The 21,334-nt window shown below is 39.9% G+C and overlaps 1 protein-coding gene across 1 annotated transcript in view; it reads left to right on the plus strand.

The window, feature by feature from the left end:
* The window catches only part of cntnap2a (contactin associated protein 2a), a 387,477-nt gene that overhangs the window by 306,602 nt on the left and 59,541 nt on the right, over positions 1–21,334 (plus strand). The window contains exon 16 of the mRNA XM_038726358.1: positions 20,885–21,041. Coding sequence (XP_038582286.1) covers positions 20,885–21,041 — 157 coding nt within the window. The remainder of the gene's footprint in view (positions 1–20,884; positions 21,042–21,334) is intronic.

The raw sequence follows: 21,334 nt of genomic DNA on the forward strand, positions 1-21,334 counted from the left end.
GGCAAGAGGGGATTGTGTAATACCAATGAGAACCACTGCCTTCGGACAGTCAGCTTTTTAAGTGAGAGCAGCTTATACATGAAACAGTCTTATCAGATACTGTGAAACACATCGTTCATTTAAAATTAATTTAAAACCATGGTTAAACGACAATCAATTGTGTGACCATACGCTGTAACTTATTCAAATAACCCGGAGCGTGCTTTGTTTTATGCTTTATGTTTTATGTTTAATAAATAGAGTAGCCTTCCTCTTACGTACTCTGCGTTATATGTACCCGGTCGTTCCCGGTATAGTTCAGGGGGAGAAGGAGAGAAACTCATACAGACAGTAGGGATTAGCATATAAGCTTTAAACCTCTACTTATTTCTTTCTTTTCCTGGATTCTTTCTCATGTACTCTCAGCTCAATATGGCTGAATTCATGAGGCCTTATTGGAGTGGAGGTTACACAAAAGAGGTTGCCATAGAGTGGAAATACAATGAGAATTCAATGGAAGAAGAACAACAATAAGGAGCATCAGTTGTGTGTTGCTGTGCCTTGTTAGTGAGGAATCTGCTGTATTCAGCTCCTAGACCCCTCCACTGTGATTTAACATTAGTATTTCTCTTATCTTATATCACCTATCAGTCCAATTGCGGCATCCAATAATCATGAAGGTCATGACAGTCCATCACCTTTGCTTGCCACTGTTTGGTCCCTCACAAAACACTAATCTGTCTGGTGTATGTAACTGAAGTATAATTGAGTGTGCGTGTGGTTAAATGTGTCTTTATGCGTACTGCATACCCACCATGGCCTCTGTCATGACTATATACTTGCAATGTGGTACCATGCCAGTGCTGTTTTTTTCCATCGCATCAGAGGTTGCAGTTTGCTGTACTTCTGTACAAGTTTGACTAGTGCATCCCAACTTGTGACAGCCAATTAGTCCTTTATTTGAAGAGAGAGGAAGCCATAAGTTGGCCAAAGAAATTGGCATAAAAGCTGAGGATATGCTACTATGCAAATCAAAAGCCCATCATACATATGAGAAAATACTATCAATCCACATATGTACAGCTACAACAGAAAGTAAGTTACAGTTATATTTTAATTAAATAAAAATGTTGGATAAACTCATAAAATTGAAATATAATAGTAACTGACAAGCATCATACATTACTACTGTATTGCAATATTTAAAACTGTTACTAAAATGACTGCTCCTTACCATACTTTCTTAAATGTCCTCAGGAATATAATACAAATCAGAGAAGCAAAGTAATGCTTTTAAATTTAATTAATTTAATGAATTACTTATTAATGGTATTTCTCAACAATATATTGCTTGCTGCTATCACACAAGCTAAGCCAATGGACTGTAATGCTTATTTATCAAGTGATAAATATAGTAATATTTTATTTTGTTTGTGTAAAATCTCTAATGTACTCTCTAATTGCCATAATTTATGAATTCAGCTATAAGGCTACATATATTGATGTTGAGTAAAACATTTCCTGCAATACTCCTCTATAATACATTGCAGAATATAACTTGTCTATTACAAGTTATTTCATACTGTTAGATGTGATACATTTTAGAAATATAATACTGTACTGTCCCATCAGATTAGGATGTATACTCAGGTAAAGGCTAATGGAGCTGAGTGGTAAACTGATCAAACAGATCTGAAATGTTTGGTTTATCCCTGATGAAGGTTCATTATATCAGTTTCTCACTGTATATGGCCGTTTCAAGGATATCCCACACAGCAAATTATTTTATATTAAGCCCTTCATTAACCTTCATTCTCCATTACCATCAGCGCTTACAGATGCAGACAGTCACTATTGAAACTCTGTCAATAACTGTTACCACGCTGCCAGTAGTGTTTAGTCTATGACTGTCAACTATCTGCCCCAGTGTCTATCTCATGGCTGTATTAATTTCTTTGTGTCCATGTACATGTGTTTATGCATGCCTGCCTTGATTAAAAGATGCCAAGAGGTGATATTGCAACAACAAGGTTGCTTCCATACCCCAAAGAGACCTCTTCCACACTGAACGTAGCCTCACCAGCCATAATCTTCCTGGGAATGATGTCCCTGGAATGACCTCCAGTGGCTTTGCCATATGGGAATGTCAGAGTTTCGGAACAACCTCGCTTTAGCAGCCAGTGATCTTGTTCCGACAAGTGATCATTCCTGACCCCTCGTCTGAAATTTCCCTCAAGTGCTCAGAGAATTACATTTTCATTTTGCTGCAAGCATCTTGATGTATCACTGTAATCCACCAAGTGGCTGAAGTACATCCCACGCAAAGGAAGAGCTGGGGCTGTATCTAAACGGCTAATATCATAAAACTATGATTGGAGAGTGAATGGGGTCTATCATAAACTGAGGTTCAGCATATGGGCCCAGGGACAGCACTGTATGTCATACATATCTTTTCATAATACCTACCAGCAGTGAACTATGTTTACCGTAAACACAATGAAGTTAATATTACGGCATATTTTATTAAATTACTTCATAATAATATATGTTATGTCTTAGTATCAAACTACAAGATCACACAGTCATTTTTAAATATGCTTGGTGGTGCTGACGCACTTTGTTGAAGCAAGCAGGAAAGTACATTGCATCATTTGTATTTACAAAATATTTGTAATACTACCTTTTTTTATGCAGTGTTGCATCATGTTGACGCACAAAGCCAGAAACGAAACTTGAAAGGGCGTATTTAGTTTTTTTGTCAACATTCAGAAGAACTACAAACTGTACATCCGCCTTGAAATCTGAGGGGTGTTTTCTGTTTGTATTTGTGTAACATGTTCAGATTATTATGCTATTTATGATGAAGTTTAAGTCATGGTCTGTGTGTTTAAATAGTGAAATAGTCTATCCAAGAGAATGAGATATACATTTTATTAGCAACTAAAAAGGCACAAAGTAGGAAAACTAGAACACATAGCAACAAGATAAGGAGAAGAAATTGTTCTCACCGAGATGTGGTATGTAATAGGTATGGTTGGTATGTGGTAGTTAATAGCAAAAGTAGTAAGTAATAGTAACAGTGTGAACAGTGAAGGCGAGAAGACAGGAAAAAGAGGGTCTGGATGGTGAGTGCCAAACAGCAAGTCAGAGTACTTAATTGGAAACATGCATGGGTGTGCAAGGTTACAGCTGAGCTGCCAGGCACTAATAAGTGCATATACTGCAGTCATGACAGCCCTAACTAAGTCTAACTTCCATGAGGGATCATAAACTGACAGTTTTTTGACATGTTTTGATTTTGTTTATTCTCCATTGTTGTTTTTTTCTCAAGATAGTAGTTTTGTTATAGTTGAAGGATTGTTCATGTTTTTTGTGTGTCTGCATTTGCAGGTACACGTACCCATTCTACCACTCTATCTATATGTAGATCCTTGCTTGTACTTCTATGCTCAACATGTTATTCATGTATATATATATATCCCCAGTACTAAGTGACGTGAACATTTGCTCTGTCAGTCATTACAGTGTTTGATTGACAGCTGTTTATGGAGTCGTGACTCTGCTCCCTGGAGTTGATATGTGTGACCCTGGGTAGAGACAGTCCCCCTCTAGCTGTAAACTAAACACACATACAGAAATAGATAATGCTTTGAAACTCTCTCAGAACTAGAGTGTAAACTGAAAGTTTCTGTGAGGTGTGGTGCTGAGGATTCATCTTTCCTTTTATCCACTAAACCTAAAGAGACCGTTTAGTGCAGAGATAATGGGGAGAGAGATCATAGGATAAAAATTATATTGTGAGATTGATGGTGGCAACAAGCTCTCGCCTTGTTATCCGAGTGTTTACATTAATCAGCCTATGTGGATGGTCATGCCTAAGACTGCATCTGATAAATGGTATTGGATCTGGTATATCTGCATTAGGGCACATGCATGTATGTTTAAGTGTGAGCTTGCATGTGTGTAAGTGTCACCCCTCAGGGAAGGTCAGGGACATTAGTAAGATCAGTAAAGCGATCTTGTTCATTTTATTAACTGTCTTCCTGATTACATCTTGCCCTGGGGTATGCTGCCTCCATTAGCCAGGTCAAAGCATGATTACACCAGAATAGATTAGCGTTCTATTTTCCTCACTTAGAAAACACTGCGGGGGAGTTGGACCTTGGATGTAGATACTCTTAAGGTGAACACATATACCAAAGAGTAACTTCACTGTGGTTTTTGGAAAATAAAGCATATGGGAAGGTCAAAGGATTACCACAAGACGTGGTCGCATTTAGATTTTTTTCTTTTTCTCTTCCTTTGATAAAGCTCAGTCTGTGTGTGTGAAATTGGCAGCCTTGGCCTGAGGCAAAGAATATAAAGGTTACTCAGCTGGTGATTTAAAGGTTAAATCATCTGTTTTTGGTTTCAAAAGTAGCTAACAAAGAACAATTGTAGCAGCTTTAAATAAAACACAAATGGGAGCATCGCCAGATACTACCAGCCACCTGTCTGCTAATATTTTAATCGTTTATACTAAATGCAGAAAAGCAAGAATCTTTCCTTCAAAGAATGATATATTAGTAAAGTACTGAGGTCTGCCCGTGGCATATTCTCGTACTGGAGCTGGCCAACATGCCCCTTATTAAAAATGAACAAATCCCCCACTGGCGATTGTCTCTGTTGACTCAATGTTGAAGTTTGGATTGATGGGTACTGTCGGACCTTTACATGCTGCGCGCCAATGGGGATTTCCCAGCTTGAAATTTAGATGGACGGATATATGTGACATTTCTAAACTCAATTTTCAATTATGGACGAGGCCTCCTCTCCAGCTGCCTACAGTGAGCCCTGATAACTTTCTGACAGCTCCAACAAATGATGAAGGCCTGTCTTGAAATGATTGAAGTGTATTCATCATTTGTTCTCCTCTGCAGCAAGATACGACCTGCAAACTCCGGCTCAATCATACTGCCCATCATTAACTGGCACAGCACAGCACACACACACACTTACACCACCCTAAAAGCACTTAATATACTGCTTACTTGCTTCAGTACTTTCCTGGTCAGTTAAAAATGAAGATAACGTCATAATAGGTTCACATGTGCTTTTATACCCTAATGGGATACAGACAAATATAGACCCTATTTATACTTAGACTACCCATCACCATGTGTAACACTTAATACAGTGCATTATCTTCTTCTGTCACATAAAAAAAATAATCATAATGGTTTGTTGATTGTTTTAGAACCATCCAAACTTTATGCAGCGGTGTCTGTACTGCAAACAAAGTCTCCAAAACTGAAACTCTGTGGGTCTAATTAATCAGTTATTCTGTTTATAGCTGTCATATTTATGGTCAATCCTAAACAAAACAATAAACCTGGAAAAATTTCCACAATAAATTAATCCCAGTGCTTCTGGCACTCATTGACTCACACAAGGGTATACGTAAGAAGCACTTGCAAAGGTGTCCATAGTCTTTGAAACTCAAATGCAGATTCCTTTTGCGCAAGCTACAATAACTTTATCACCCAGCTTAAACAGTTTGGAACCCTAATTAGGGTTCTGGACTTGGAAACACACATTTCTGGCTCTCATTAAAAGGTGAAAACATACCAGCTTTGGCCGAAACAGGCTTGCACATACAGTAGTAAATACTTCATTGCACATCCACAGTTACATCATTTGTGGAAGTTGGTCCCAGGCTAGTCAGCATAACACAAAATACAAGAGAAGATATAGCTCAGTAAAAAAGCAAAATACACAAATGTGCTCATTACACACATTTGGACACAACTTTCCATCTCCTAGCCCCTAACTCACTCTTTCTCATACCACATTATCATCCTGTAGGTGTCCTTGTGTAAACTCCTGCAGAACCTTCCACTGGCACATCCAGTGGGTGCTCCACAGATCTCTCAGACACTCTGCGCATTCGAGCTGTCAAACCAAACCAAAGCACTTGTGCTGCCCCCAGCCAACACAGCAACCAAACAGGGAGATTGGACAGATAGCCGAAAAGTTTCCTGATTATGGAACACAGCACACCATTAAGACTCTGTAATGAGTTTCCAGAAGCCAGGTGCAGCCTCACCTGTCAGCCACGTCCTCATTACTAATTTGGTCATCATGTTCCCCAGGACATCATGGACAGGTTATTAGGGAATGATGGGCAGGTGAGCAACGCTTAGTATACTTCTAAAGTATAATCTTGCACTTCTGAAAATAAATTGCCAATTTGTTGCAAAATGCTTCAGGTTTTTATCTAAATTTAACATAACCTATTAAATAATTGCTATACAAAGCATGGATATAATGCTGTTTTTGATTTATTTAGCTGCCTTAATGTTTTGTGCGAAGCATTTCTGAAGGGTAAATGTCAAGGTAAGTTTGCAATTGGATGTCTTTATTGTCACTACAAATGTATGTGTTCTAAGAAATCCCTCACACCTCACGACTGTGATACAAATTGAGCACTCAATTCGCTTTTTAAATTTTGTAAATTAAACAGTATGGCTGCTGGTTGAAGGGTCTGGTAATGGGTTTACCTACAGCACATAACACATCGTTGACTGTAATATAAGCTCTGTATCTTTAAGGATGAACTGTTGCAGCACTATCAGTTTTTCATCATTAATATGCAGATTTATGCAGGAATGGCTTCAGAAATATATAGGGAAACCTGTGAAGTAAGTCTGTGAGAATGAGTTACTGCGTCTGCTCAGAGGGACGTAAAATGATATAGATACATGTATATGAGGTCACACATGTGGCGCATGTGGACACCTATCACAAATCACTGTCACAATAAATCATGCTGAGTGCCAGAGTATTCTAGATGTAAAATATGACCATAACCTGGACGGAGTCTACCCTAGATGGAGGTTTGATAAGCTGTTTATATCCATCATCATGTTTGAGTCACATCTGTCTTCTTAAACATGCATTATTAAGAAAAGAAATTGTGATAAATCGTACTGACTGTACACACATCATAAAAAAACAACAATAACCACTCACTTCATCCTCCGTATTTGTAAGAAATCCGGTCATAGTGCATTATTTTGTGCAGTTCCGTCCCTTCAGAAAACTTTGATGCACTCAAGACACATTTCTAAATTCCATCTGAAAACATTATATATAAAATTTGTTTTGAACATTAATTTTTATTATGGCTAACATTTAAGAAAAGGATTTAAAACTATGTTTGCTCTCTGTAATGTGGACGTCCTTCGATTATGACAGACATTTCTGAATAAATTTGGATTTATGTGGTACAGGCTATGACACAAGTACACTCTGCCAAGGTCAGGTCAAGGTAGAGTAACACCGGGAGAAGAAGACAGACATAAAAATGTAGACTGAGTTTAAGCCTAAAGTTTAGTCTCCCAGAGAGACAGAAAGAAAAGGGGTGGGGGGGGGGAGAGCGAGAAAGAGAGCGACTGAAAGAAACACAATGTGAAGTTAAATAAAAAGTGGTAGACTCAGCGAAGGAGATGAGACTGGACGATAGAAAAGCTGCAGAGGAAAGAAGAGGGAGTTAGCAAGAGAAAAGAAAAAAGAAGGCGGCAGCCGCAGTCAAGCTTTGCAGAAATCAATAACTCTAGCTGAGATGGAGACAGCGGGGCATTGAAGGAAAGAAGGGAAGAGGGAATGGAGAGATGGGGAGACAGGAATACCAAGGGGAGAAAAGAGAAATTCAGCTGAGAGAGCAGACAAAGCTAAAAACAGAGATTGAGCGTGTAAGAGAGGTAGAATAAGAGAAGGATGCTGGTTCTTTGTGTGCTCAGGGAGAAGCCCAGCGGGTTAGTGTCTGGCTCGGTGAGGTCAACCTCTTCACCTGCAGATCAACTGCAAACAAAGAGCAGTGTAGGAATGAAGCAGAGGAAAAGAATGTAGCAGGCTGGATGAGAGAGGAGTGTCAGAGGTTATTCTTTGTTCTCCTTTGAAAGACACCATGTATACCACTGAAATGTCTGGGCTGTCTAAAGCCGCCCGACCTTTTTCTTTCACAAAGCTGTGGCTCTCAGCGTCTTAGTCTGTAATAAATGCTTGCAAGAAATTCTCAATGCTGATGCAATGATGAAATCCTCCTAGCATAATACACTTCACATGCAACCGGCAAAACTATACTGAGACTTTCAAGGCCACAACATATTTAGGTTTTAGAGTGTCATTCAAACATATCATCAAATATTGCCAAGGTTAAGCAACATGCAAGGTTAAATCTCTAACACCAATTTAACTCAGACCGGAATGAAGCAACAGAGAGACTGACACAAGCACAGGCAGAAGGAATCAGCCACCCCGTGATGATTGTTGACAACATGTCTTTCTTAATCTTCTTTTCCCAGTCTTCTTTCTTCACTTAAATACATTTTCCACAAGATGTGACTTGATAGGTATATTGTTTGCTCATGCCACGTCAGAGTTACAAAAACATAAATGGAAGTTGAAGCAGCACAGCTGGACCATAAAAGTAAGGGAGGTGGGGGGGTCAAAAGTTGAGGGGAAAAAAATGTCTTTAAGGATAAAAGCTTGAAATCCATCATGCTTCTGACAACAAAGTGGTGCAATGATGAACATAGCACCCAGTTGTCAGCAGGATGCACATCCTCTTCATGAGTCATACAAAGCCAGAATCCAGCAAGAGCTTCTTTGATAATTGATAGACACTAGAGAGACTTGTATCTGTTGTATTGTGTCACAGCAACATGAAATAAATTTAGACTTTTGTTGTGGGTGTGCGCATGCCTGCTGTCATTGTATGTTTGAGTGTGTGGGTGCATGCACTCAATTTCAGTCAGTTCATAGCTTATATGCAGCTCAGTAGTGAACTGTGATGTGTGAGGTGCTTGTAATTAGGGCTGTAGTGTAATATTAATTATAATACTGACAATTGTTTTAATCAACTGAAAGGTAAGCTGCAAATGTCAAGACTGGAAAGTAACGCAACCTTTCATTCCACAGAGGATTTTACACTAAATGCAAACTATTCAACAATGTATCTAAAAACAGCAATATGGCTCTGACTAATCGTCACAGGTGTTTGTGCTACTGACAGTGCTATAAAGTGCCATTTCATCTTTGTGGTTTACATAATCCTAATCCTCTTGAGTTTGTGTTTACCAAGCAGTAAAAACCCCAGCTGAATTTTGAACATCTTGTCATGTGCCTTGATGAACACTTTCAAAAATGATTATTAAGACATGCAAAGTGGAGATTTTTACGGCTCTGTCTGCTTGGTTCCATGTTTGCTTTTGCGAAATCTGAGCTGTTTGACATCACAGATGCCATATCTCTAGCATGTAGGCTGGATATTGTCTGAATATAGATGACTTGTCTACATGTTCTGTACATATAGACAAAAAAAAGCACAGGTGCAAATGATAAAATGTCCACTGCTGATATCCTTGATGAAGCAGAGTAATTATCTGAGCCACACGTGGGATTTTTCACCAGAAAATCTTGATTCATTGCTCAAGTAACATGATAGCGTGCTCTATTTTATGGTGTGTTCACACAGAAAGTGAATATAAATTTTGCCCACTGTCCACTGGATTATTTGTGCTTAAATACAAATAATTAATTCGGTTTACTACTGCAGTATGAACCCAAAATAAACAGATTTGTGATATAATTGCAATACATGGATCAAAACAATGCTGAAATAACTACATCATGACGCAGATTCGTAAAACTGAATTCCATTTGCGTCTTTGCATTGACTTTACATGTAATCGCGTTGTGCGAAAAACTCCCTTTGCTTTCTGGGTGAACACAACTTTATTCTCTTCCTGTCTTGATTAAGCAGTATGTTATTAATGAAGTGATTCTAAGTTTGGTGGTGCCATGTTACCTTTAACTAAAGCATGAATCTTCACACCTTACCTGTGAATTTTCTCACCACTCCCACAGTTCTCTTGTCGCTGACGGACTTTAAAGAAGCTGCACTTGTTTTCCCTCTCTCACACAAAATCCCTCAAAACATCTCTGTCACCACCAATCCTTCGCCTCTCCCTTCTCGCTTGTCATATGATTTCTTCTTTTTTTTTCGTTTTCTCTTTTCTATCTATCTGAACTCTCTTTTTCTCAACGCTCGCCTCTCTCTCTGATTTACTTTTTGCTCTCTTCCTCTTTGCCCTCGCCTCTGTGGAGTTGTTTATGCCCTGCTCATCCTCCTCTGTAATTATGAGTGTTGTTCACTGTATCGCCATCCATATGACGAGCCTGACGGATATGCAGGGAGATGGATTGTGTGAGTAAAAAAGCAGAGTGAAAAACGAGTGTGTCGTGGCAGAAGCCATTTTCCTCATGACACATCTGTCCATCGGCCTTGACCTGAGGGGACACGGCTCTAAATCTGACTTATAGTCATAAACATACAGACACACACACACACACTCTGATTGAGATTACCCTGCGGTAATGATGATTATGGTTGTTTATGATCTTCAGCCTACACTATTGTCAGTTATGACGGAGGTGTGTGTTTTTGTGTGTGCACATGCCGACTCTAGTGCATACTTTAGAGTCAGGAAAGTGGGGGTAATTGCAGCAGAGTCAGGTTATTGTGTCCTTTATCACGCAGACAAGCCAATTAGGGGCACAACCATTGATATTAATTTTCCCTTCCTCCCCCTCTCTCCACTTTCCGAGGTCTTTTTCATTTAATGGCCGAATACACTCTGTGATGACCTGTGAAGAGTTGTAGATGCTGCAGAGGTATGCATAGTGAATTTACTAGAGCATAACGCTGTGCGGGCGGGGAGAAGGAGGCTCGGCCCCAGAACTGCCAGGGCGGTGGATCGAGTTATGGGTGCTCTCAGGTAGAAATTGTTGAAATAACTCATTATCCTTCCCCATCCTGTCTGCTGTGTGTTGTGATGTAGACAACGGAGATGTCTCGCCTGACATTTTGTGCACTGCAGGCAACAGTGAACTCATTTCTGAAGTTTCTCTTTAACTTTCTCCCCCAATCAACAAAATGCATGGTTTATAGAATAAGTTTGAGCTTTTTGCAACTTAAAACAACAGGTGGTTTGAAAAATCCATGTTTTACCATTCATCCATTCCATTCATGCATTTCAGATAGAATTGGCCCATTAGTGGTACTAACAAAGCACTGGCGATACTAGCAAGCTTGTCTAATGGGGACAACTGTACCTGTGGCTTTATTTAATGATTCATGTGTTACTCATTTTTTTACAGTATAAAATACCTTATCAACTAACATACAACACTATGAATCTATGATGTACTTAAAGGTGCCCTGTGGAGTTTTTTTTGAAAACAAACAAAACTTATGTTTGCCTTCAATGTTTCTCACCAAAACACACTGGGCCGCATGAATGTTTTCTTATTTCCTCTTATACTTGTTCTTGCAGAAAGCAGTAAGAGGAAAATATAAATATCCTATGTGGGATTCATGAAACGTGCGCTGACAGCCAAGTCTGTTATGTTGATGCCTGACCATGTTGATCAATTGTGTTCGATCTTAAATCTGATATGTGTGACAGGGAATTTGCAATTGGCATATGGAAACGGCCCAGTATACCCATATAATGGCAGCAGATTTAAGTGCCATGTAAGTGGCATTTTACAGGTAAAGTCAAACTCAGACAGAAGAAAGAAAAAGGAAAGGAAATGCCACCTAAGGGCAGCAAAAAGAAAAAAAACAGAGATAGAAACTTTAGTTTAGTTGAAGCGTTCAAGATATGAGTCTGTGCATCACATATTTTGTTGACTGAATGGAATTGTTTTTTATTGAGGAAGGAGAACTGATTGGGAGATAGGGGCCTTGATGCGCACATATGAGTACAGTCAATTGCTTATAGACTAGTCTAGCAGTGCTGAGCAGCAGTATATGGAATGGAATGCACTGTGGTGAAAACTGCATGATAGTCAGATTTAGCCCAGAGGTTGGTGATCCGGGATATGCCAGACCTAAATTTCAATCTTACCTAAGAACAAGTTGGAAGTATGCACAAATGTACTAAATTGTTTGCACACACAGTTTATGCATTTCCTTCCTCATTCTTTTGGGAAATTAAATTAAATGTACATTGTTCATAATGTTTGATTGCTAGCAGTTTTCTTCTTCTCTGTCTTTGTTTCCCTACCCTCTTAAATGTGCTTGGGTCTTCTTGTACAAGATACTAACAAAACAAGGACCCATACTGCTCCATAGGGCTACTACTGGTCAAAAATTCCACAGGGTACCTTTACATTACCCTACAATAGTCAGACCCTTATTTCACCCACGTTTACTCAACCAAGGGTAAAGAATTGCAAGGACTTACAGATCGCAGGCGTATGATATTTTGGTATGCATTGTAGCCCTCTGCAGATCAAACCATAAGGGATGGATGGGGAGGGCGGGATGTGTTTCAAATACAACATCAGATCAGGATCAGGGCAAGGGGAGTTTGCAATTAGCATGGATTAAAGCACAGATTATAGCAGGACTAATGAGAACATAAAGAGATTAGATGCCAGGAAAGAGTTGGGGAGACGTGGGATAGATAGACAGATATGGAGCAGAGAGAGAGAGAGAAAGACCACAGAGACCAACTGATAGGAAATACAAGGAAAAGGTGTGCAAGGCAGATATGAGAGAGGGAGGGGGAAAGAGTAGTCTGGTAGAGCAAGAGATCCAGGAGTGCAAAGAGAGGGTAGAAAGACATAATAGGAAGAGAGATAAAGAGAAAGAGGCCTCTGAGACTAAGAGATATGAGGGAGCAAGGAAAAGGTGGGTAGCAAACAAAGTAGAGACAGGCCTAAATATGTGGGAGCCACAGAATGGTACCAAAATGGTAGTAGGGCCAGGAGGGAGGACAGGTTCTCGAAGTAAAGTGATGGATAGGTGGTCCGGTAGGAGAAAGACTGAGACAATAGAAAGAGACAGGGGAGCTAGGCAAAGACTCGGAGACAGATTAAAAGGAGCAGAGAGGAGAATACGCAGACACACATGCATTTGTGGAGATAAACAAAAGGACATTGACAAAGAGAGAGTCCCACAAATTCTCTCTCTTTCTGTTTTTCCTCATATACACCCGCTGCATTATCTGTAGCCCTCCGGAGAGATCCCGGAGCATGGCTAATATGCCTCCCCACAGTCTCCCTACAAAAAAACAAAGATGTTAAGAGGATAGGAGGCTAACAAAGACCAGTGGGCGGAGAGCGGAGCCGCCAGGCTCTCTGCACAACAAACAGAAATGCAAACAAACGATGACAACAAAGAACAGAAACCAGCGGTGCCCTGACAAGGGCAAATTGATCCGCGTGTAAAAAAAACTCTCCAAGATTGAAAATGTATGTGTGTATTTGGGGGCGTGGGGCGGTATACTCTACTCCAGAGCCCTTGAGAGTGAGAGCAGGGGCATATGTGTGTGCATGTGAATGGGTGTGCACGTTTTTGTTGCGTCTCCTGATGGGTGTTTTTCAGCAAAGGCAAGGGGTTGGAAGTGGGCATAGAAGTTATTTTTGACCTTTCTTTTTTTTCTAAATAATACAGTAGATGCTCTTGTTAGAGGAGAGAGAAGAAGTATTATTGATTCACTTTCACACTCAGATCAGATCAGTGCAGAGAGCTGGTGAACTGTTTATATCCTCATCTGCGCTTTCACCGTGCGTGCGTGTGTTTGTGCTTAGTGCTCTGACTCTTGTCACTCGGCGGGGAGTCACAGAGGAAATTCAGTGTAAATGGAGGGCAATAATAATCATTCTTTTAGGCGCAATGACTCCAGTTCAGGGGCAAACTAAAGGTGATGTCTGAGACAGGTTTATGAGGAAGCCAAAGCTAAGCATTATGAATGCCATTCTGACATTTCAACTCCATCTGACCGCCTTTCTTAAAAGCCATCATTTCCCAGACTGGGGATATGAGCGACTGAGCATGTCGAGTGCCATTTTGGATCCACTGACCTTTCGGTTCACAGTCTGACTGGCAGGGGTGTAATCCCTCGATGTGAACTAAGTGTTGCTCATGTACTTGTGTTGTGTTGAGTGCGAGTACATGTGATGGATAATGTGAGTTTTATGAACACAAGTACTGTACTGTACTGCACAAATATATGCTCCTCAATACAGTTCCTTAATCAAAAATGATTTTAAATACGCCTTGTAAAAATTTGGAAAATCAATATGTGGCGGTCCGCGTTGATAATTATCCAAATTATAGGCTAATTATGGGAAACACTGCTTTCCCTACTACCCCCCTTCACCCCCAAACAAAGTAGTCTCCCCCGACTTTTTAACTAACATCATATCCATAACAGCAGCAAGGATTGTGGTTTTTACGAAGCATATGGCCTAGGCCTAACGTTTCTTAATTCCACCAGCTGAAATAAAAAAACAAAGCAAGTAAATCTCGACTTTTAAACAGCGGTTTTACTGCACATGTAGCCTATTTGTAAGAGCAGTATTCAGCAGTTACAAAACGCTACGTTAACGCCACTCTCTCCCGACGGGTCCAAGCATCAGTGACAGAAGCTGCCGGAGTTTCTTTCTGTAAGTTTCACTTTGCTGTGCTGCTTCAATAAATCAGATGTAGAAATGTTCGCGGTTAAAAGCTTTTTGCTGGTCGCACAGAGTTTACACTAGATGACAATGTTCTTTGCATCTTAGACTGTGACACAATAATGGCAGCAGCTACTTACAGCTGTGGAAAGAACGCCTCTCCCCCTTGTTCTCCATTCTTCCTTTAGTTTTTGGCTATCAGCGGACATGAACAACAAAGTCCGGTCCAGGTCGTGGATTTACGTCAAGGATGGTGCGTTCAGTAACGAGTAACGCAGCGTTACTTGCCTTAGTAACTAGTAATAATATTACTGTTTTAGAAAAGTAATTAGTTACACTACTTAGTTACTGGGAAAAGTATTATTATTACAGTAACACATTACTGCCCAACACTGCTGTGTACTGCAGACCCATCTGTGATTAAAAAATCTGAGATAAGGTTGAAGGAACTAACCAAACTTCCCTCCCCTCTTGGACCGAAGAGGAGGCTGCTTTCATCAGTACCACACAGCCCTGAACTTTCAGCCTTAACCCGGCACAGACCCAACAGCTAATAAAATGTGTTGACCTAATGCTAATAATAAACTTTATTTATAAAGCATTTTTTTAACAAGGGGGCTCCAACACTAAAGGCTTGGTCGCCTTTGCTCACAAGCCAGCATCTAGGAACAACAAAGAACACCCAGGCACAAAGGGAGTGAATAAATATTTTATGTAATTTGGAGCAAGGCCATAGCTTTAAAAGTGATCAGTGAAATTTTTAAATCAATACAGAATAAAATAGGTAGCCAGCTTAAGTTGGCCAGCCCAGGAGTGATCATATTTTTTCGTGCCTGTTACAATTCGAGCAGCAGCATTCTGCACCAGTTGGAGTTGGACAGTAGCCTAGGATGGATGACTCTGTGCAAATGAGTGGGCTACAGGAATGATGCTAAAAGCAGAAAGAAGCAAGACCGGACAACATTCTTAACATTAGCCTCAAAACAGTGATCTGCATCAAAGGTTACTGCAAGATTTCTTGCACCCTGCTTAATGTTTTTCAGTGAACCAAGCTCACTGTGAAGCATGCCGGTGTAATGTGTTTGACCAAAGACTGTGACCTCAGATTTATCATCGTTCAGTTTTAAAAGTTTTGGGACATCCAACATGTTATAACACTGAGGCAACCAAGGAAATTATCTAAACTGCTGGAGTTACTAGATTGTAGGGGAACATGGATGGTTCATGTATATTAAGAACAATGGAGGGCCAAGATTGGATCCTCAGAGAGCTAATCAATAAAATAAAAGGGCAAACAGTGAGAAAAACCTATTTGGGATAGTACAGTATCAAGGTTTTTCCTGGCTCAGAACGGGCCTTTGGGGGGTGACTTCGCGCAACAGTAAGCATGATCGGTACACGTAAAGGCAGTGAGTTACCTTATGATAAATCTAAATCTATGCATTTTCTTGTTATTTCTGACCATTTGATAAACAAAATATATCCACAACCTGGAGGAGTAAATGTATAAATTGTTTTTTTAATAAATGTTATAACAATAATTAGAAAGTATAATGTTAGTATAATATATTTACTTGGATAATCTGCCTACAGATAGTTTTATTAGTTGAGATTCAGCTGTTTCACAAATAAAACATTTCTCTGATATTAGCCTACACCACTTTGGTTAAGGTTTGATTAAGGCTGATGTTAGTGTATTAATTATAATTTCAGATCATAGTACAGACTACTATATTACCATTAGTAGCCTATAATATTAATTCCAGTTGGAGAAAACAGCAGTTTCATTTTTGTGGGTTGTTTTCAGTCATTAATCATCGTATTTAAGTTTATGTTCTGCTTGCTCAACAGTTGTTTGATAAATGGCTATTAAAACACATAAGGAGAATATTTGAAGCGTTTTTTGTTTTGTTTTTTCATTTTGCCGCTGGTGATTTTCCTTTGCTGCTCGCTAAAACCTCTTTTGGGGGTGCCAAAAATGTTTATATGCAGGAAAAACCCTGAGTATGTAGGATTTGCTCAGATATTAGTAGTAGTAGTAGTAGTTTGAGTCTGTGCATCAGAAGGAATCTTAGACCAAAAGCCCTTTATCTTTCCAATAAAATTAGCAGCAAACGTCTCTGTCCAATCATTTCCAGGTTCCAGATCTGTACTGGTTGGTCAATTGAAAACAGAATGATTGTTTTTAGATGTTATGTCAGAGATTACGCTGATCTTGTGTCTCTTACTGCCATCATAAAAGAATGTACAGTGCAATAAAGACATGGTCTAATCTGCTGCTATATCAGCCATCCATTATGATTAAATACCAGCTGTAGCCAGCAAATAACTGCTTATTGACTCATCTATTTGCATATATCTTCCACAAAAATTTTTCACAAATCTTCCCCAACGGGCTAAATTCTCAAAGATCAGAATATTTAGAACTGTTAAGTTCTTTTTGACATTGAGCAACTTTCAATGCTACTTTGGCATAACTCTGGTGCATGTGTAGCTTAGACGTAACACAAACAGTAAGAGTAGCATTTGGTTCAGTTCATCACTGTGAAGAGAGTAATCACACTCTTTCCCTCGCACTCGCTATCTTTTTTTCTCTTTGCTGTCATTCTTTTTATCTCCTAGCCTCCCAGTCTCTCTGCTACTCTGTGTCTTTGTCTTTCCCTCCACAGCGCTATCTGTCTTTGCTTGGGGAGTATGAGGCACCATCCACTCGTTTGACTCTCTGATTGGGTCTCATATGTCATGCAAAGCAGAAACACAATGCTACTGAAAGAGTTTTTAATTTGGTATTTTAAATATTTTGTACTGTGAAAAGTATGTTTACAGCCTACACTTGTACTGTGCATGTCGCCGTATTTACTTTGCGACTCCCGGTCTGTTTTCCACCACAGCCACTTAACTCCTGTGTTACATGGACGGAGATCATATTCGTTTTAAAACTCTGTTTTTAAACAAAAACGGAGTAGTGTGGATGGGGCCTGAGTCTCTGTACAAATTACAGAAGACAAGATGAAGATACAGACATTAACCTGTCTAGATAAGAGGGGAGATAAATAGGTGAGAGTGTGTGTAGGTGTGAGTGCATGTTGAAATGACAGATTGAAAGATAAAGCCATCACTGAAGGGGTGTTGTCCCTGCAGACAGAGGAGGAACACAACCCCAGGGCTTATCAATCCGTCCTGTCTATCTTCTCCTCTCCTGTGACCATTTAGCATGTTGGATGATTTGTCTATGAAAAAAAAGTAAGGGGTAGATTATAAAGATGATACAGACAAGACGATACAGGCGTTTACAATGGACAGTTTGCACAATATATACCTCTTTGTTTTCTCTACCAAATAATATTGGCATGTTTAAAATATGTATGATCATCTTAGTGCGTGTTTCCTGCCCAATCTGACTTCTTATCAGCTGTAATACTGTGTTACCAGATTTAAGGAATTAACTTGATCAGTACAATGTTAGTACTGATAGCAATGATGGTCGAAAGTACTAAATGGGAAGATGTAGTAAACAAGAATGATCTTTTAATGTGGTAAACGGTTGTGGGAACACATCCACCCCACAGAGCAGTGCTACAATTCCCAAGACAAGGCTTATATCAGTCTCTTTCACTGCCTTCATTTTACAAAAATCTTTTTTAATCCTTTGCTCTTTAACATTTTCTTTCATTCTTTTGCCCCACCGAGACTACTCCAGCATTTCAAAGTTCAAACCAGAAGTGCTACTTTCCGTCTGATGTCATGTTGCATTAAAATAGACGCATACAGCTACCACTCTTAAGACAAATCATACTCTAGTGCTTTTTAAACTCAGGACACACACACTTCTGCTCACACGCACACTCACACACATAAACATGCTACTGTGCCTCATCTTGGCAGTGCCCTCTCTCTGCGGATCTCCATATGAACTCCCTGCCAGTATGAGTCTAGCTCTTCTCCCATATATCTCCATCCATCCATGCTGTTGTACTCTCATCTCCCCCTCCATCCTCCTCCTCACTCTCCACTCCTCAGTTGGCAGAGCTTAAACAGAATCACACAGGAGACTTAAACGGGCACAATACACAGCTCCCATTCCACCTGATGCCCTGCTGTTACTCCTACACCACTTCTCCTCTCCTCTCCTCCTCTCCTTTCCTTTCCTTTCCTTTCCTTTCCTTTATAGGTTAGGTTTTGTCAAGGGCAGACACAGGAAAAGAGGGATTTGGACCCAAACACAGACACTTAAGGCGGAGGAGGTTCAGTTTACAGTGTTTATTTAACCCAAGTGATTGCAACCTGCAGTGCAGATGAGGCAGTCCAGCGAATAAACAAATCCAAACAACAGGAATTAACAGAAATCCAAAACTGCTCGGAATCCAAGGATGAATCAAACACAAGACAGAAACAATCCAGGAACACAAGTAGAAACATTCAATTGACACAGACAGGAAGCAAAGCCAGACAAGTCCTATCGCGTCAGACAACTTCAAAATAAAACGGGAAACATGGAAGGAATGAATAACTGACAAAACACAACATAATGAATGAAAAAGAACGAGAAACACAGAGACAAGAAGTGATTAACAAACTAAACCAGGAAATACAAAAAACAAAACCGCAAAACCATGACTCTCTCTCCTCTGTCTTCTATTACTCATCCTGAAAAAGGCATTATCATTAGACATTAAAGGATCAAGTTGTATTTTTATATGAAATACTTTTATTACACTTAGTCCCCACCTGTCTAAAACACTTTGGCACAAGTCTTTATTCTTAGTGCAAGACAGTCCATTGTTTATTGATGGTTTTATGCAATTTTTCCTCTGTAGAACTTGTACCAGAAAGGCAGGCAGCTTTAAGTTACTAATGTCATGGTATCTTACAACATGTTTGCAATAGAAATACAAATGTTAGTTTAGTCTGATGCTGGAACATTTTCACTTATTATTGCTTTGCACATGTAGCAACCATTTTGTCCCAATGACTTGTTTTACTCCATTTTTCATCACAGTTACACAAGACCTAGAGGCAACATAACTGCACTTGCCGTTCACTTAGAAAAGTGGCCTCAAGGACAATGACTTGACACTCACTCACTAATTGGGCTGAGGGGCAAGACGTTTGGTGTTTTGGGAGGCTGGGGACTTAGCTTGGTTGGGGACCTCACTGACCTATCTTGAAGGCCTTAAATTCAATCTTGGTTCTCCCTTGTAGAGAAGTGCAACAACACAATCACACACACTCACATACGGGTCCACACAAAGGGAGAGGATTGTGAAGTCTCATGAGGAGGCAGTGTTAATCCTATTGACAATGGCTTGTCTGAACAGTGGCCTGAAGAGAGATGAGGCTAATTCTCTTTATGAGGACAATAAAACCCACAGGTCACCAATGCACACACACACACACACACACACACACACACACACACAATATAAACAGACACATCCATAGCTTTGGAGTTAAGCCCCAGTTCAGAAAATCTAAAGTGTAATAATACAGTATATCACGCCTCTCAATGCAATTGTGCTGCATCAAAAGTCCACTTCAATCCCCTCCTGTAAAAAATGTGTCTCAGGAGATTTCATTGTCTCCGAATTGTCTCTCGGAATTTGACAAAGCGATATTGACAATGCTTATTTTCCTGGAATAAAGGGCGGGGGGGACGTAATATTGTTTCATTCTCTCTTGCTGTTATTGTGATGTATTTCCAGGCACCAAAATATTTACACCTATCTCTCTGCCTAGTTCCTGTCTCATATGTTATCCAAGGTAAAGAAAACAATATTACATTTCTTATTGGAAAGCGACGATCCTTCACCTTTCATCCACTCACTAAATCACACATACTCACAGGCACAAAGAAGAGGTGTTTTGCGTCAACATGTGCGCTCAGAAGTACCTACTTTCACACAAACACTAATACACACACACACACACACACACACACATATATTCACACGTAATATTGCAAAAGATGAATGTGAATGCAGCACTCTGTGTTTTAGTAGATATCTAAAATCACAGGTGTGATCTGTGACTTAAGTGTGCCTGCCAGTCTCCAAGGCATTTACCATCCAGCTGTGGAAAACATGTTGAGCAAATGAATTACATTCACCATGCAGCTGCTTGCTGTCAATATAAATCACATTAATGCGACAAAAGCCTCAAACAGTTAATGATTTAACAATTAATCACTTGTAATGGGAGTTAGTTTGGACAGTTTAGTAACACAACTTAATTGCCTTCACAAAAGTTTGTGTTTTCGTTTCTGCTCTACTTTTCTGTGAGGGAGACATTGCAGTATTTAGCCAGAAACCAGTAGGGAGATGACTGTTCTCGTTTTTTTTGAAAGGAACTTACATGTTGTCTTTTGTTTGTGTGTGCTTTTGTGTTTGCTCACCAGATGGGACCCCTTACACGTGGTGGGTCGGTCGCAGCAGCGAGAAGCACTTCTACTGGGGAGGCTCAGGGCCTGGCATCCAGAAATGCGCCTGTGGCATCGACAGGAACTGCACCGACCCAAAGTACGACTGCAACTGTGATGCAGACCACAAACAATGGTAAGTCAGACTATCATGTAAAAGTTGAGTAGGGGCAAAAAAAATTTATTTTATTGATTAACAGTTTCAGTTTTGCATTTAATGTAATTAAAGTCAGCAGCAAAAGCTGCAGTGAACGGTTTTCAGTCACACCACGTCCTGCCACTGCAGTGGAGCATGGTGGGTCATACAGGAACATCCATCCAGCTGAGTCATCACATCTGTTTATTTACATCATTCTGCTGTGCACTCCTTTGAGGTCCTTTGAGCTGTGTCCATCCCACTTCAGTTTTATACATTTGGGAGTATCAGAG

Source organism: Micropterus salmoides, unplaced genomic scaffold (genome assembly GCF_014851395.1).
Source record: "Micropterus salmoides isolate LMB-PRFRI ecotype aquatic unplaced genomic scaffold, ASM1485139v1 Ms_hic_scaffold_1, whole genome shotgun sequence".
Taxonomy (NCBI): domain Eukaryota; kingdom Metazoa; phylum Chordata; class Actinopteri; order Centrarchiformes; family Centrarchidae; genus Micropterus; species Micropterus salmoides.